Source organism: Dermacentor andersoni, chromosome 2 (assembly GCF_023375885.2).
Source record: "Dermacentor andersoni chromosome 2, qqDerAnde1_hic_scaffold, whole genome shotgun sequence".
NCBI lineage: Eukaryota > Metazoa > Arthropoda > Arachnida > Ixodida > Ixodidae > Dermacentor > Dermacentor andersoni.
The window spans coordinates 241,426,572-241,445,804 of record NC_092815.1 but is presented as its reverse complement, the minus strand read 5'-3'; the positions used below and the strand labels follow the sequence as shown (position 1 = coordinate 241,445,804).

At 48.1% G+C, this 19,233-nt stretch overlaps 1 protein-coding gene across 3 annotated transcripts in view; it reads right to left on the bottom strand.

The window, feature by feature from the left end:
• LOC129387032 (uncharacterized) overlaps nt 1-17,945 on the bottom strand; it is a 177,626-nt gene extending 159,681 nt beyond the window's left edge. For all 3 annotated transcript variants that reach the window (XM_055075683.2, XM_055075682.2, XM_055075684.2), the window contains exon 1: nt 17,760-17,945. In XM_055075683.2, coding sequence (XP_054931658.1) covers nt 17,760-17,770 — 11 coding nt within the window. In that variant the 5' untranslated portion in view covers nt 17,771-17,945. The remainder of the gene's footprint in view (nt 1-17,759) is intronic.
• Nucleotides 17,946-19,233: the final 1,288 nt, after the last annotated feature.

The window sequence follows — 19,233 nt, the reverse complement described above, 5'->3', positions numbered from 1 at the left end:
ATGGGCGCCCTGTAAGGCAGACCAAAAACTTCCTCTGCCGCGAGCCACTGTCCTCGAATTCCGCTTGCGGCCTCTCGTGGTGGAACCACACGCGGTCGTCTTCCATTGGTGGAGCAGCTCTTCGGTGGGAGCTCGTGCGCGCGCAAGCTGCCAGGCAGGCGCACACCAAGTGTCTTGATGGACGCTGGCGGTGTTTTGCTTTGTTGCAAAGCTTGCTGCGTCCAATGCGATCTGTGTGGTAGTTGAATGCAGGCTACGTGGCAATATCATCACTACGCGCGATACTTCACTGTAGTCGATAATTACTTACAAATATGCTAATTTGCTTAGTTCTAATACGATTTCAAAAAATCTCTACTCACATTAACTGTATGCTGTCCTTTCGCGTCATAATTGGAACACCAGGTGGCGAAATATGTCTATGCGTGGTCACTTTCTAATTGCATAGAGTGGTGGAAAGAGGCAGCTGCATTCTAAGACCTCGGGTTAGACAACTTTGCTTTCTGAAGCGAATTTTTACACAGCTATGGTGACCCTACCAGCCTGTGCCATCGTCTTCGCAAACGTAGCAGTCATGGTAGTCACTGTCGGTGCAGGGTTCCAGCTGTGAAGAATGTCGCGCGTCGCGCAAACATCCTTCCACGTGTTAATTACCAGAACGTCAGCCGAGAAGCTCCTGTGAAATTTTAATCGCACTCAAGCAAAGAAGGCCTGCATACGCATCAAGACCAATCAGTGGTCCAGACGAAACAAAAATATGCGGATCCCACGCACTCTGGGAATCGATGTACGCCGAGCATTGAATGCTGTTTGTTTGATTGATAATAAGTAGCGGTGGTGTTGGCGGCGAATGTGTAATTTCTTCAGCGTTTAGTCCAATACGAGAGTAGTGAGCTTATGTTACACGTTACCTTGCGGCGTAATCCGGAGAACACACATTGTTTGCTTGAGGCGTTGTTGAGCGTCATTGTTAACAATGTCTCAGAGGGCTTAGTTGTATCATTGCCTCACTATTATATTGTATCGTGGCAGAAGTGTTAAACATTAGTTGAATTATGGGACTGTACGTAGTTCAATTATTATGTTCGGGGCAGCGAGACAAGGGGCAGGAGTGGGTCACGACCATACAGTAGATAGAATGGAGAATAACAAGTAATATCGTGACGCGACGAATTGTATGCAAACGTAACTAAGGGTAAGGAGCAGTCCCAGTCCCGGTGATCATCGGACATGTAGATGGAAAGCATGTCCGTGAGTGTGCGGTTGAGACGCTCGGTAAGTCCGTTTGTCTGTGGGTGGTAAGCCGTCATGAACGTGCGGAACGTTGAGCAAGAGTGGAGAAGGTCGTCGACAACCTTAGAAAGAAAACAGCGGCTTCTATCTGTGATTAGCTGACGTGGGGCACCTTGATGTAGGATCACTTCATTAGGAAAAAATCGGCCACATCAGTTGCGCAGCTCGTAGGGAGGGCCCGCGTTATGGCATAGCGTGTGGTATAGTCCGTCGCAACGGCCACCCACTTGTTGCCCGAGGATGAAGTTGGAGATGGTCCAAGGAGGTGCAGGCCGACACGAAAAAATGGCTCACTGGGGACATCTATAGGCTGAAGGTGCCCAACGGGAGACATTGAAGGCTTCTTGCGGCGTTGGCAAAGTTCGCAGGCAGCGACGTAGCTTCGAGCAGAGTGATATAGCCCAGGCCAGAAAAATCGCCTGCACACATGGTCGTACGTACGGGAGACATCCAAATGAGCAGCGGTGGGCACATTGTGTAACTGCGAGAGAATTGTCGAGCGCAGATGCTGGGGAAGGACGAGAAGCAATTCAGCACCACGTGGATGCATATTGCGTCGGTATAAAGTCCCGTCCTGGAGAACAAACGTACGGAGGGAAACGTTCTGTTGCTCCGAGGTAAGGAGTTTGATGATGGATCGCGAATATGGGTCACGACGCTGCTTGTCGGCGATGCGTGAGAAGTCGGAGATCGATAAAACGCTGGTATCTGTATCGGTTTCGGTGCCATCGGGTGGGTCGGCAGTATAGCGGGAGAGGCAGTCGGCGTCCTTATGTAGCCGCCTAGGTTTGTAGGACTTGCAAAAGGTGCACTCTTGCAGACGTAAAGCCCATCGGACAAGACGGCCTGTCGGGTCCCTGAGTGACGATAGCCAACAGAAGGCATGATGGTCTGTCACGATGGTGAAATGTCGACCGAACAGGTAAAGGTAGAACGTAGCAATGGACCAAACAAGGGCCAAGCATTCACGTTCTGTTAGGGAGTAGTTGCGTTCTGGTGCTGACAGAAGACGGCTAGCATACGCGATCGCGCGATGGGTGCTCCGCTGTCGCTGGGACAAGATAGCGCCAATGCTCAGTGCGAACTTCACTGTAGGCATGCGGATCAAAATGACCCAACGCGAGCGGATTGATAAGGCGAGCGATAAGCAACTGATAAGGAAAAGGCTGCAGCCTGGTCGGGACCCCAACGAAAAGTAGTGTCCTTTTTGAGGAGCTCTGTGAGAGGACGAGCGATTTCGGCAAAGTTCTGGATAAATCGCTGAAAATAGGAACACAGCCCTAGGACACTTCGGACATCGGTAGAAGAACACTGAAGAGGAAACTCACCAACGACACGAACTTTATCAGGAGCAGGCTGGACGCCAGCAGCATCAACTAAGTCACCAAGTACTCGTATTTGGCGGTGGCCGAAATGGCCTTTTGCAGAATTGAGTTCTAGGCCAGCTCGTTGAAAAACAGCAAGGATAGCTGAGAGTCGGTGGAGGTGGCTCTCAAACGTCCGTGAAAATACAATGACTTCGTCAAGGTAGCAGAGGCATGCGGTCCATTTGAATCTGCGCAGAAAAGTCCGTCATGCGCCCGAAGGTAGCAGAAGTATTACACAGTCCGAAAGGCATCACATTAAATTGGTAGAGACCATCTGGGGTGACGAAGGCGTTCTTTTTGCGATCTCCTTCATCCACTGCGATTTGCCAGCAGCCAGAGCGCAAATAAATTGACGAAACATAACTGGCACCGTGTAAGCAGTCCAGCGCGTCATCAATACGCGGAAGCGGATACACGTCCTTTTTGGTAATCTTATTAAGGTGACGGTAATCGATACAAAAGCTCCATTTTAACCAGATGACGCCCTCGGACTGCAGCAAGGCTCGATAATATCTTTGGAGAGCATTTTGTCCTCTTCCGTTCGAATCACCTGGCGTTCAGCCGCACACACACGGTAAGGCCTCCGGTGTATAGGAAGAGTGTCACCAGTGTGGATTGGATGGGTCACGGCACGGGTTCGACCTAGCGGGTGATTGCCCAAATCAAAGATGCCTTCATAGGACATCAGAATGCGGCGTAGGGCGTCGGCATAAGCAGGTTGTAGATGAGTAGCAATCATTGGCGTGAACTTGTCGTTGCGTGAAGCAGGAGGGGCAGAAGCTGCAGCAGTGTCGAATCGTGGTTCGGGCGTAAGAGCAGCTACTCCACAGTCTTCCAAAGGGCATAGCAAAGCGAGAGATACACCCGCAGGAAGCACTTGCAGAGACGAACCAAAGATCACAAGAGGAAGCCACGCTCGACTGTTGGCAAGACTTACAATTGAACTTGGTAGTGCTATTTTACGTGCCAGGAGGACGTCGCAAAGTGGGGAAACCACGTAAAGACCATCTCGAAGTGGTGGAGAAGGCGACATGAGGACGTAAGTCGCAGCATCAAGTTGTAGCCGAACAAATTTAGTGGAACGAAGGCGGGACTTGTGGTCGTAGGTCGGGTCGGCAAATTAATGGGCCAATTCAAGGCGAAGGGTGCCGGTTGCACAATCAATAAGTGCTGAATGGGCAGTTACAAAGTCACTTTTAAGAATCTTCGTGTGGACACTCGGCAGGTACAATGAACAGGACTAACACTGGATGGCGGGCAATGGTAACCCGGGTGGCGCACATTCCCATCACGGTTGTTGTACGGCCATTAGCTACTCAGACAGCAGGAGACTGGGCAGGTGTCAAGACTTTAAGGAGACGGCTACGAAGATCTGATCGCATAACCGACACCTGAGCGCCATTATCGATGAGCGCTTGAATGGGCACATCATAAAGGAAAAAATCAACAAGGTTCGGTCGAGAAGCAGGGGTCAGCAGAGGTTGCAGTCTGAGTCGTCAATGCAGCCTCACCTCCGGGGGCTGCATTGTTCAGTTTCCCGAGAAGCCGCCCGCGTAGGATGGGGCCGAGGGACGTTGAGGTGTAGGTGGACGGGATTGACGGCGTTGCAGCGAGGGCGAGTGGCTAGTGGTGTTTTCCCGAGACAGAAGGCCGGCATGGTACGGTTCAGAGAGGGGCCACAGAAGCCGAGGGTCTTGGTCGAAGCGGCGATCAGCATATGGTCGAGGTGAGGAGCACCAGCGGCTACTACGGCAGTGGCGGGAGATGTAACCGACCCGGGATCAAGCAAAGCAAATTGGCCTGTCATCCGCCGTTCGCCACTCAGAGGGGTTCCGATATCAATTCGGGAACGACTGTTGAGGGGCAGCAGAGGCAATGACAGGAGCGGTAGGGGTGGGACGTGGGTGGAGGGCAGACTGGATGTTCATGTTTGCAATTTCTTGGCGGACAACAGCTTGAATGAGCGAGGTGGTCATGTTGTCATGCGTATGGGGACAGTGAGAACTTGGAGCCATAGCCTCAAGTTCGCGACGGATGACCTGTGCTAAGCTTGGCGTTGTAGGCGGATGTGACGCCGGAGGGTCGTTGCAGGAGGAAGTGGCAGCCGTATTCGGAAGTCGGTCGAAGTGTTGTACGATGCGTTTGCTCTTCGCTTGCTCAAAATTCCGGCATTCCTTAATGATGGACTCGACGGTTGAGCAGTTCCTGCAAAGCAGGAGGTTGAACGCGCTGCCCTTCAAGATGCGTCTGACCTTATCGGCCTCCAGCATGTCCGTGTCCTCTTTACGGCAGAGAGCCAGAACGTCTTGAATATACGCGACCTACGATTCGGTTGATGTCTGGGCACGAGACGCTAACTTTTGCTTGGCCTCCATTTGACGTCCCACAGGTCTTCCAAAAAGATCGCGTAGCTTTTCTTTGCAGGAGTCCCAGCTTCTAACGTCGGCTTTGTGCGTCTCGAATCATACCTTCGCGGTTCCTCCTAAGTAAATTATCACGTTGGCCAGCAAAAGTGGGGCATCCCACTTGTTGTGCTTACCGACGCGCTCATACGACGTCAGCCAGTCTTCGACGTCGGCCTTGCAAGTGCCGATGAAGATTCCCGGGTGACGTAGCTGGGTTAGCACTACTTCCTCTGGTGTCTGAGCGGCGGAGGCAGCGTCAGTAGCCATAACAGCGGAACCGATGTGACGCCCGCTGCTAAGATCCAGGGTCGGCTTGTGCCTAGATTACCCCGCACGTCCACCAAAATATTACGGGGAGAAAATATATGTATTTACAGTACACATTTAAAAGAGTGGAACTCAGTGACCAGGGTAACAGAGACCCTTCAATCTCCGCTTCACCCGCCAACGTCATTTTGTGCACAGCAGAACAAACCCGTACGTGACAATATAAATCTCTGTATACATTGTAAACATGCATTCGCGGTCTGCAGCACATTTCGCTGTGTAGCGAAGATACTACTGTTCCGCGCGACACTTCTTCCCGGCCTGATGTCCTCGACGCTGAGTGAATGTTTCGGAGCCATCTTGCTGGCTCGTGTTTACGTGCTCCTTCAGCACACGTGGCCAGCACATTGTGGGGTCACCAGCTTGAAGCGCACTCTTCAGGCTATGGACGGTTGTAACGTTTAGACTACCACAGCCCAAGTACGGGACTTGCATAGGCCACGACGTGTATTTCTGTCCCATAGGAAAGCAAGCACAGCACGTGTCATACGTACAAACTGTGAAACACTGCCGCAGCGGCGCCGGCCGGGATGCGCGGAGGCGAGCGTCATCTGGTAGTGTTGCAAGAAACCCAGTGGTATGCTCGACAATGGGATGGATGGATGTTATGAGCGTTCCCTTTGGAACGGGGCGGTGGGTTGCGCCACCAAGCTCTTGCTATTATACTGCCTATCGTTCTACCTAGGTAAACAATAAAAAGGAAAACAAAACGCTATGTACTACCACACTCGAATTTTATGATCCCCTATTGCGAAATGTTCTTTTGTACGTCTCTGTTTCTTCTCGTTTCCCTACTCGTCTTCCACCAATCCTCCAATCGCCTCTTACTAATGTCTATTACGGACAATAATTTTTCCACTGCTCCCGCTGAACTCAAGGGCTTCAAGGAGGCCAGTGGTGCCTAAATCGACCGCTGGGTAGACGTCTTCACATTGTAATAAAACATGCTCCATGGTTTCTCTAGCTTTACCACAGCAAGCACATGCTTCTTCTTATATCTCGCTCTATAGGTGCGTGTTCTACGGAATCCCGATGTCGCGTTGAAAAGTAATGAGCGTCCCTTTGAGTTATCATAAATTGTTTCCTTCCTTATTTCGTTTTTTCCTCTTATGTAGTTACTCATGGCAGGTTTCTTTTCCATTACCGCCACCCATGAGATTATTTCAGCTTTTCTGACTTTCCGCTTGACCTTCTTTGTTGCTGTGTTGCCCACCCTACAGGCCACACACTTGCTTGGTAAGCTTCCTAGTTTTTTTCCTCCACTGTGAATCAATGTTTTTCCTATACAGATACGTGAACACTCTCCCAGCCCATTTACTTTCTTCTATATTCCTCAGCCGTTCTTCATACTCAATTTTACTGCGAGCACTCCTCATTTCAAAACTAGTCCAGCCCATATCATCCTGCACAGCTTCATTTGTAGTCTTCCCGTGAGCACCCAATGCGAGGCGACCCACTGACCTTTGGTTCCCAGCGAGTCCTGATTGCACCCCTGATTTAAAGCATACAACCGCATTTCCAAAAGTAAGTCCTGGAACCATTACACCTTTCCACTGACCTCGGAGGACCTCGTACCTATTGTATCCCCATCGCACTCTGTGCTTCATTATGGCTGCATTTCTCTTCCCCTTCACTGGTATTGTTTTTTCCTGTGTGTCCATATATCTATGGCCTTCGTATATCCACATAGCAAAGTATTTATATTCTGTTACTCGATGTATTTCCTGGCCCTGTATCTCCACTGTCTGTTCACTGTTTTAATTGAATACCATAACACCTGATTTTCTAACACTAAATTTCAAACCTAAATTGTTGCCTTCCTGCCCACAGATATTAGCCAGGCGCTGCAAATCACTTTGCTTGTTAGCTAGCAACAAAATGTCGTCCGCATAAAATAAACCTGGGAGCTGCTGCTCTATTTCGGTACCCGCCTGTAACCAGGATGCAAGCGCCATCTGGTGGTGTTGCGAGAAACCCAGCAGCACACGCGGCAAGACCATCACAACAGTGCGCGGAAAGTTGGGAGAAGAGGTAAAGAAAGCTTCGCTTTAAAAACGAGGAAAAAGGGAATTGTTCCCTCGCTGGCCGCACACGAAGCAGCACATTCACAGTGACCAAAGTTGACGAGAGGTTCCTTAAAGAGCAGCAAATACCCAGAGCATTCATGGCGCAGCTCGATAAACCGTTAGCTTGCAAGACGTTTATTAAAAAGCAGCAAAAACCCGGTGCATTTGTGGCGCAGCCTGCCAAAGCCTGAGGTTGCTGTCCTTGAAGAAACCTTTTGACGTGTTTGTTTTTCCTGTCATCGTCGGAGACATTCAATTCCCAGTGGACCGTACCTGGTTACCCAAGTTGCCATCAAAGGCCTTCATTGAAGAGCGGCGCACACCTATTGACACATACACAGTGACCCAACTTGTCATCAAAATGACAGAAAGAGAGAGAGAGAAACCATTTATTTAGACCATCGAGGTCGTTGCACTTTAGGTCATGCGGGTGGTGTCCCCATTCCAGGACTCCACTGACCATAGCAGCTCGAGGTACTTGCTGGACGAGAGCTTCTTGTCCCGCCAGGGCATCGCCGGTTAGCTGTACCTCCCACCACTCAAATGACGTGCTACGCGTCTTTAAGTGTCGAGGTTTTCCCCGCACCTCCCCCCCCCCCCCCCCGAGAATGAAGGGGACACGTACGCAGTGGCACACAGCCGGTGGCACTCACCCAGTAGAACACGCCCAGTGGCACAGACCTAGTGGCACATACTAAGTGGCCCCAGTTGGCACACGCCTACTTGCAAATGCCCAGGTTGGCGTCAACGTGGTACATTAGAGAGCGGTACACACACAGTGGCACATGCTGAGTGGACCCAGTGGCACAGGGCCGATGGCACATACCCAGTGGAACACGCCCAGTGGCACACACCAAGTTGATGCCCTTGTGGCACACAACAAGTTACAACTGCTCAAGTTGGCATCAAAGCGGTTCACTGAACGGTGGCACCTACACAGTGGAAGATAGCTAGTGGATCCAGTGGCACACAGCTGCTGGGACATAACCAGTAGAACACGCCCAGTGGTACATACATAGTGGCACATACCGAGTGGCCAACTTCTCCCACGCCCAAATTCAAAGTGGTTTATTGATCAGAGGGAAATACGCAGGGGCACATACCCAATGCCACTGGGTCACATACCTGGGGCACATACACAGTAGAGCACACCCAATGGCACACAATCACTGGAACATACCTGGCCCCTGTTTCGTACACCTAGTTGCAAATGTCGACGCTGAAGAACATGAAGCGAAGCGGTTAGAGATGGAGCCGAATGTTCATAGTTCCAAGCGTCGAAAAACCCAGAGGAAGCTTGTGCCGGATAGCTATGTTCCATCGGCGCTGCTCTTTCCACATGATCCCTTCCTCTTTTGGTCCATGAATAGGATTTTCAACAGGTTCCCGGCCCGATAGTACTGAACCATGCCTGTGGCCTCAGGGACTTCTGTTCTCATTCGTGTGTGCAACGGGAGTCTCCATGTGGTAGAGAAACTGGGTCTGCCGTCGTAAGACTGCTCCGCAAGGTGAACGAACACATTGTATGAAGGCACCTTTCCGTCGATCCCAGAGAAGTTCGACGACTTTATCAATCTTCCACTGTTGTGTCGGTATGTTTCTTCGTTAATGAAGTGTAAGTTTCCGATCTCGATGGCGACAATCGTGGTCTTTTTCATTAGGTAGGCCGAACGACGTTCTTGCAAGTATTCACGGCGACACCTTGTCCAAAGTTTTAATGCGCAGCTCCTAGGCGCCCGTTCCTGCGGCGAGCGTCGGCGTAAACGAGTGAACGAGCATAGCGAAGGATGAAAGAGTGAACGCGGAGCTCCGCGGCGGATAAAAGACGCGAAGAGGAAAGCGGAGCCAAGCGCGGAAAGCGGAGTAGGAAAGTATGGTGAAAGCGTGAGAACAAAAGCGTAGTGCGGTGACGATGGCTACGAGATGGCGCCAGAGTAGTGCGCGTCGTCGAGGAGGTCTGTCTGCGGCTGCTGCTGTGTACAGCGCCCATGCATCACCCAAGCACTGTCTCTTACGATCTCTAGATTATCAGGCAGTCGCGCAACACTTCGCTTCGTTTGCAACATGACGCACGAGACAGGTTGTCCGTGCCATCCAATATATCGCAAATGAAAACACATATAGGTATGCGCTCAAATTTTCTGTTAGGGAGTATCGTAAGCGTTGGTGAATTTTTTTGGGTAGCAGTTCACCATATTTCCCCCGACGTCGAAGTGCAGTTGGTTCTCACTTTACTTCGCAGTCTAAATGGGTATTTTTCGGTGAGAGCACGGTGGGTTTTTTGCTATCAGGCAATATCTTGTGGTATGCGGGCTAGGCTGTAAAAATTTACTCTGGACGCACGTTAGTGGTCAGGAATTAATCATTACTTCCACGGCAACTCTTCAGAGTTTCAAAAATTTTTGTCTGAGCACTTTTTCAACGCAGTATTCAATTAACAAATCAGCCATACCCAGAATCATCCCCGCCAGGGGTCTTGTTCTAGAATAAACTTCTATTGAATATTCTTGTTCGAAAGGTGCGCTTGTATTTCTTCTCTCATCATCGCTGCCCACACACTTTTGATGTCCTTGGAGACCTTCTTGAATGTTCTGCTATCTTGTGAGTACAAGACTGTGGCACAAGCCTCGCTTAGGAAAAAATCTATTGAAGACAAGCATGTACATGTTTTTATAAAAGATCAGTGACATGCTAGTGATGAATGGCTCGTACAAAGGTAAAAGCGAATATCAGTTGTTGCGATCCACATCGCCAGCGGGGTAATGAGGGAGAGAAGAAGACGCGGTTAGCAGTAAGAATGTAGTAATAAATAGGTTCTACCTCAACTCCCCTAGTCAAATCTTTTTATTGGCACAGTCAAAAGCAATAATCTGCGGAGAAGAACAAAGTCACGTTCAACGAGAGACGGACCACCATCGAAGGCTACAAAGCAAATTACGAACAACATGACGGGCCACTGGAAGACTTCAGCACACCTGATGTTCTATGGAGCGTTCCAAGTGCCACCTGGTTTACGGCTGATGACCCCTTCACTAAAGGTACCGTTCCTACCTTCAATGAACAAGGAGAGTCTGAGACTTGTTTTAAAGGACTACCTTAGCTCTTGAAACTCAGCCTGCTGTAACGCCGTCAAAGAGTGATATAACTGTTACGAACGCACTGCTTGACTTTCAGAAATGCCAGATTCATTTGAAGAGCGGCACGTATGCAGTGACACATACCCAGTGGCACATAACTAGCGCCACATCCCAAGTAGCCCCACTGGCACAGACCCAGTTGTGCATGGCTGCGGGCATTAAAGGGATTCATTTGAATAGCAGAACGTACGCAGTGGCACATACCCAGTGACACACAACTAGCGGCGTGTACCAAGTGGCCTCAGTGCGTGCGTTGGTCTTGAAACAATGGGCTTCGAATCCGTTTTTTTTTCAACTGCATCCATTGTTCCACGAGGTTGGGTAGAGTCTCGAGACACCCCGCCAGCATATGTCTTATTTCAATGATGCCATTAGAATCGTTACAGTCTATGCTAATCTCCCTCTCTGTATATATTTTTAGTGTGGTACGACGTGGGATGTGTACCTATTCCCTATAAGCGCAGCAGTGAGACTTCCTGAGCACTGTTCAGTTTTGAATGTGCCAATGGGAATTGCCTGCCTCCTAGATAGTATAGTTTGGTAATGTCATTTTAAGCTATTAAATCATCTCTATATTCCCCTGCTTGATGGTGAACGGCTAGGTTGTGACTGCCACAGTTAGCAAGTCCTCATGTCAAGTCATGAGCGACCTCATTGAGGCTTACCCGAGTCTGGTCCACTTTCCCGATATGCGCAGGAAACCATCAGATTTCAGTTCTCATAATCCCGATGTTTTCAAAAAGTTCAGCTGCAACTCCAGCTACGAAGCCTTCATCAAAACCCTTGATAACGGCTTTTCAATCACTGTAAATGCAGGTTAACTTCTTACTCCTGATGGCTAGAACAATTGCGGTCCTTGGTAAAAATAGTGATAGCGTCTCTCACCTTCCCTCGAGAATTCGATACAATGGTCTTGTATGCTTCTTTACCTTTCACCCAGGCAGCATCAACTATAGCTACCAGTTGGTTGTGCTGCTCTATTTCCTGCAAGAGTTTTTTAGCTCTTGCCTCTCTCCTTTTGATAATTAATCCTGGATGCATGTTTCTGGGGAGAAGGTTGATAGTGATCTTATTCCTAACTTCAGTCCTTATACTTCAGCCTCTGTTGGTCTTCTTGATCTATTCAGTTCTACAGATATTGCCTCTAACATGTTCCTGCCACCTTGTGTTTTTGTCAATATATTGTATTGTGCCAGCTGTTGGGCCGCCGCGATTTCTTCCATTGTGTTGTGCAGCCCTAGACTCATGAGTTTAGCACAATTAGCACATGACCGGTGTAGTTGTAGTAGTATGGGAGAGGCCTTTGCCCTGCAGTGGGCGTAGCCAGGTTGATGATGCTGATGATAATGCTGATGATGATCATGATCATGATCATGATGATGAGACTCATGAGTTTGTCGGTTGCTGCGTTACTCGGTATTCCTAAGGCTACTTTAACAAGCTTCCTGAGCATCACATGAATTTTGTTAAGGTCTGCCAGCTTCCATTTAAATAATCCAGCCACATAAGTGAAGTGACAGAGAGCGAAGGCGTGTTTTAGCTTCAAAGCGCTCTGTTTCCGTGAGCCTCTGTGTCTATTCGTAATTCCCCTGAGTAACCTAATGACTTCATCTGTTTTATTCGGGATATCTTATAATTTTCTATAGTTAACATTGTTTCCGTCTATGCGATACCCAAGAACCCTAATTTTTTTCAACTAGCCTGATTGCGGATCCTTCATGAGTGCATAAGCACAGTCTTGGCTCATCTTCCGGAATGTAACCTCTTGGTTTACGACCTTTTCTGCGACCTTTAATGACCAAGATATCCGATTTGGCTGCCGAGCATTTCAACCACATGTCTTTCAGTGTGTTTCTACAACATATAAAGTTTCTTGTAATTTGGTATCTGCCTGTCCTACATTACCTATGGCACTTCATATGGTTAGGTCATCGGCGTATAGCACATAATGTATACCCAAAATTTTCTCCAAATTACTTCCAACCTTGGACATTGCTAAATTGAATAGCATGGGAGAGAGCACAGCCCCTTGTGGAGTTCCTCTATTTCCCAAATTCTTAGCATCTGATTTAAGCTCTCCCCGCATGAATTGTGCAGTTCTGTTTCTACTAAAGTCCTTAATTGCGTTAAAAAGTCTCTTAGCTAACCCCATCTCCGAGAGAACGTCAAGCATTACCTTATGCTTGGTACGATCAAATGCTTTTTCCACAACCAATCCCAAAAGAGCTTTACTATGCGCTGGACTGGCCTGTATAAGTTGGTGTTTATCAGTAGCATAGCATCCTGAGTTCACAGCCCGGGATGAAAGCCGATTAAGTTGTATGGGAGGATCGTATTGGCCACCCTCCATTCCTCTGAGTACACCCCTTTTCTCCAGCATTCATTGAAGTGTTCAGTTAGATAAGAGATTGATTCATCATGTAGATTTCTTAATATATTCTTAGTTATTCCGTCAGGTCGAGCCGCCGATCTACCATTAAGACTGTGAAGAGCCGCCCTGACTTCACTCTCAATGAAGACCCGGTCAATTTCTTCACATATGCCTCCCATGTATTCGAGGCTCTCGTCTCCTTCGTTTGGTTGTTTAAGTGGGAGATCTTTGGCTGCGAGTATATTCACAATTTCTCCCTGGGTTTTATCTTGGCTTTCCTGATGAACCAACTTAGCTGTTGCTGTTCTCTTGCTTGACCTTGTTTTATTCTCGTTGAGCAAGTACTTGAGGAGGTTCCAGGTACTTCTATGTTTGAGTCTACCATCAGCCGAGTTACAAATCTCATCGCACTGTTGCTTCACGAGGGTCTTCGAGTGTTCATCAATTTTTCTGTTTAATTGCACTATTTTTCCCTAGCCTTCTGTTAAGTCTTTGTGTTTTCCATCTCTGTGCTATAGCCTGTTTGGCCTCAATCAGATGCGCCAGCCTGCTATCCATAGCCTCAATGTTTTGCTCTGTCCTGATTTCTTTAGTGGCCTTTTTGACGTCCTCTCTGAGCTGATTGACCCATGTCTGAAAGGGCTCTTTCTTGGCATCTAAAGGCCCCACTTTCCTTCTGTTCGCCCTGATTTTCCTGAACTGATACCAATCAGTGAATTTGAAAATTCTAGTTTCGTGTCTCTCTATATCTATGGTTATGTCTATGATTTAATGATCGCTGCCGAGATCTGTGTTTGAATTTTCGCAATTAGCTCCTCTTGAGTGGCTTACAAAAGTGAGATCTGTTGTTGAGTCTCTGCTTGCGGACGTGCGACAACGGGGCGATACACTGGATCGGTAATCAAGCACAATCCCAGATCCATGGCGAGACTTGATAGCTCCTTTCCCTTCTTTGTGTTCGAAGTGTATCTCCATGTGTGATAGGGCGCATTAAAGTCCACTCCGATAATGAGCGGGGAGTTTTTTGCAACCGAAAGCACCTTTTTGAGGAATGCTCTAAACAACTGTCTCATGTCGTTAGGACTGCTGTAAATATTCAAGCAGAAAAAGTTTTGCGCCTTGCCTCTGTTCCTTTTAAGTATTATCTCAACTAAAATAAATTCAAACCTGGCATGTCTAAGATGAATATCATGCTGAACATATAGCAACTTTTTGCAGATGAAGGTCGCCAACCCTCTCCCCATTACATTGTCTCTACATGTCGCTTTGTACCCACTAAGCATAATTATGTCCGCTAAGGTTTCCTACAGCATAATTCCCTTCGGCCTGACCTCAGCGACCGGATCACCCGTCGCAGTGCTGCTTTCTTGTGTTGGAACCCACGAGAATTCCATTGCCTCGCGTTAAATCAATGATTACTGCACATTGCTATTAGTTGAGTATGCCTTTCTATTGCCCGCTATTTTCCTCTTTGTGATGGCTCCCGACATTCTAGGAATTGATTTTACACTATCCGCCTCCGATGGCAGATACTCATCATCTTCATCCCCTCGCGCCTCAATGTTCCAGTCTTTTCTCTGCCGCTAACCTCCATTTCCACAATTTCTCCACTTTCAAGTAAATCGTTCTTACCGTCTGTCTTATCGCTTTAATGGCCTCTTTTATTTCACTGAGGGCTGAAAAGACTGAATCATCCTCGGAGCTCACCGCCCTCTGTTTAGGGGCAGGGGAGCTGGATTCCCCTGAATCGCTGCTTTTACTTACAGGTCTATCTATCTCTATTGTAGCAGGCGTCGACTGCTCTTTTTTACGAAGTTCTACTACTTTCCTGATCTATTGTTCATTAGCTTTCTTTAAGGAAGTTACTTCTTTAATTATTTTCTCTATTCTGGCATCATCGTCACCAGCCACAGCGACTGAGACTCACGCAGCAAGCCTCACAGTACCTTTCACTTTGGCCCAGGTGGTTCCCGGCGTTTTGTTCTCACCAGGTGTTGAGCCCCTTCGCACGAAGCGCACCTGCTCTTCCCTTAACTTGGAGCGGCTTCTCTCCCTGGATAGTGAACGATGCCTGAATCTGGTACGACTCCTGGAGCGTGAGTGTTCCCTGTCCTCAGGGCGATGGTTGGGTGCCAGCTGCTGCACCTCCGACGGCGCTCTTGTTGAAGACCGAGCCCTGTTGAGCGCTCTTCGACGAAGTCGCACGACGTAAGGGATTTGGAATCTTTGCTTGCAAAACTTGTCACCGGTAGAGTGATCGCCTTCACAAAATTTACACTTAGGTAAACATACATGTTCATCTCCTGGGTTGTGAGTTCTACATCCCCTGCACTGAACAGTCATGTGTTAGACACACCTCGGAGCGGTGCCCTACACTTCCGCAGGTGAAGCAGACGTCAAATTCTTTCCTATAAAGGTAGCATCTCACTAGTGTGCATCCATATCTGTCAAAATTGGGCACTGTGAGTGCATCGAAAAGTACAATGACCGATCCCGACGTCTTGATGCGCTTGGCAGCCAGCGCAAGCGGGTTCAAGTCATGCACGATATTTCTTATCATAGCTTGCGAGTCTCTAATGTTCACTCTTGGGATGACACCTTTGTACGTGGTATGTGGTGCCGCTTCGTATGCATTTACCTCGTATTCCGCTTCCAATATCTCGAAGGACTTGATCCTAACGTACTTCGCCGCATGTTCGGGCTTAGGGGTGCTGTCTACCATGATATTTTGAGCGAATTTGGTAGACAACACCTTTCCGGGCCTGCTCTTCCGTTAGGCCTGACGCCTAGATTACTGCGATACCAATCGCGGTGGTGCTCACTTTGTTCAAAGTGAGTCCTCCACGAGGTCGTATAATGATCTTACTATGCTCCTCAGGCAGTTGAGGCATCCTCGAAGCTTTGATTACCCAATTCTTAACGATTCCACCGACAGCGGTTCCCTTGACGCCATGCTCTCGTTGATTATATGGTCAATGTGGTCTCCTCATCCACAGCCTTTCTGGTAGTTCGTGATCGTCGGCCAGCCACCACTTGCCAACCGAAGTCGTCCTCAGCATTGTTTCCTTCATTTCTATCAAAACCTTCATCTACCATGTTTGTATCCGCCATGTCTACTGGCAGGTGGGCTTAGTAGGCCAACAAAGGCCCTACTCCTTAATAAGCTTAGCTCCACTAAGCTTAACTCGGCGTGTAGGAGCAGAAAAGGTCCCGTAAAACTGTGAAAATGCAAGCCCCACCACGAATCTTGATGTCAGTTCATTCGCCGTCGCTTCGCGGATCCAGTGACTTGCTTCTTTTCGCTGTACTCTCGAAATTGGCCAGCGGAGCTTGGAAAAAAACGAAGCCGATGCTTCCACGTCTGCACTGCTAGGCGCTGCTTCTTCTTCTTCTGACCCAGTGACACAGCGCCTCCAGTTGTGCATGACTATGGGCATCAAATAGCTTCGTTTGAACAAGGCCACTTAGGCAGAGGCTTATACCCAGTGGACTCAATGGCACATACCTAGTGCAACATTCCCAGTGGCACACACCCAGTGGCACACACCCCGTTGTCCAAGTTGGCGTGAAATAGGTTGATTGAATTGCGGTACGCCACTGGGTCCACTCAGTATGCACACAGTGGCGCATACCGAGTGAACCCAGTGGCACACAGCCGGTTACACATACCCAGTGGACCGCGCCCATTTGTGGGCGTCTCCACACCTAGCGGCACATCAAACCGGCTCCAGTCGCACACATCAAGTTCCAAATGCCCGTGGCAGTCAAAGAGGTTTGTTAAAAAGCAGTGCATACCTAGTCTCACATACTCAGAAGCCACAGTGGCACATACCCAGTAAAACAAACCCAGTAAAAGGTAGTGGCCAAAAGAGAATATACCCAGTGACACATAACCAATGGCTCCACGGACGCACACCCACTGATTACAGTGACACCTACCCAGTGACACGTACCGAATGGCCCCGCTTTCACATACCGAATGGCCCCAGTGGCATATTTTTAGACTGCACTATGTCAGGAATCAGACCATAAGAACAGCGAGACACACACCAAAAGCTGGCTGGATTCCGAGAAGAATGCTTTGCAATAAACTGATTAGGATATCGGGTTTCTATGCTTCTTAGCTTCCACCTAGCGTCATGGTGCATACGCGGAGTGTGCTCGTAGCAAGTCGATAACGGTTAGAAAGGGGCATCATAGTGCGGCAAAGGCTAAGAAATTTTTGTTTCAGAAATAACCTTTAGTAAGTAAGGCCCGTGGCTCGGGCTTTCGTTACGAGGTGTCTAAGTTTAGAATGGTGCTATGTCTGTAGAAAGTATTTGTACTGAATACACCTACCATCGTGGCGTAGTGGCTATAGTATTACACTGCTAAACACGAGATCACAGGGTCAATACCGGGCCCCGGCGGCCGCATTTTGATGGGGGTGAAATAGTAAAGAACCCGTCTACTATACACTGAGTGCACGTTAAATGATCCCCAATGGTCAAAATGTATATGGATTTCTCACTACGGAGAGCCGCCGCATAATCAGAGTTAAATTTAAAGGAATCTTTATATTTCAAAAGGAGGAAAAGAGACAGTAGGCACGAGGCTACAGTGCTGTAGCTTGAACATGCCGCTTATCTAAGACTTGGTGCGGTTTGAGCTCGTAAATCACCAAATATTTGAGCACAATAGACAAATTCTCCTGGTATTCCGTCGCTTTTGTGATGCGTGATGCGTTCTTGCAATTCCCAACGCGAAACTTTGTCCACATATGCAGACGCATAATGAAGATTAAGTAAACTCACTTCGAGCGCATTTGGCTTCTTGCCGTGAAGAGTTTGGTGGACGTGACATAGATGGCAAAGGAAAATATGAACACCGGTAAAAACCAGCCCGCAACGATGACGAAGTAAGAGCGTGACAGCCAAAAGAAGCGCTTGGCCAGAAGCGCATAGAGTCGAATCACGCCATGCGGTCTCTTGATAACAGGTGTGCATGCGGCCTTGACGTCGCCATCTGCGAGTAACAGTAAAGCGCTGTTCCAGACGATTCCTTATTGTTTTGTGCTAGCCAGCTCAAAAACTAATTATGGGTGCTTCGTCACAGAGGGCTTTTTTTTTTGTCTTTCACTACCTTATCCAAAAAAATCCGCGATAGGAGTACTACATTTCTTTCAACTCACGCAACATACACGAATCATAGATCATGCAGTTTTCGCAAAGATACAGCGATTATAATTGAGCCACCGAGATCTGTGGCATGTACCACATATCGAACATGCACAGTTGAGTGCAAACGTCTAGAGACCACGGCATATGCAAAAAAAAAAATATTAATTTCTTCTAGCACAGCCGTGCAACGTCAAATTATATAAGAGCGTGGTGCTGGTCAAGCAGGTACACGTGGGTAGTCCACTTGATTGCGGCCTTTATGCCCTGGCTGAGAAGAAAAAAGAAATTTAGCGGCAACTGTGGTCCTTAATATTTTGCATTTGACTGTACGTTCGACAACTTTAGCGTCACCTGAAATCTTGTCACAACGTATTACACACTGCCTCAACAATCATACAATCATAGCGTTTCAAATGCTACCTAATATCTTGTCTACAACTCATCGACCAAGCTTATTCTTGGACGCACCCTTCTGGCCAACCTCAATTGCACGTGAGTTCTATTTGAGCCCCTTTTTCTTTCACAAAAATACTGAATGTCGTGCGCATTTCTGAAAAATAACTCATACGCTGCCCGTCGTTTTTTTTTTTTGGATCCAGAACCTTCACACATGTGACATATAATGGTATTAAAGCGCATTATTAGGTAATATTCTACGAATTTTTTTTAGAACTCAAGGTATACCTCTCTTTAATTGAAACAAGCTGGATTGGGGTTGTTAGCCTTAGAGATATAGTTCTAAAGAAAAACCTGTTGCGACAGAAATCATTGACGAAAGGTCATTTGGATTAGAGCCCTAAATAATTTCGATACATAAGAAACACAAAGGATCAGAAGTACTCCGAAGATTGCATGATGCAGCGAGTTCGTATCGATGCCTGTTGCTTCTCCAATAGGCGACTGATACAGTAGATCAGTGCGATAGGAAATAGAGGGACGTCATGGGAACTTGTGGTTGTGACTCTTCATGGACAGTTCTTCTGTGCTATAGGTACGATCTCCCAGGGTTACTCCAGTGTCCAGCAAATAAGCCGGGTTCAACTACTCTAGCTAGCACAGGATGGAAGGCGGCGACAGCAGCACGCTTCCCTGTTGTCTCCTTCACTTG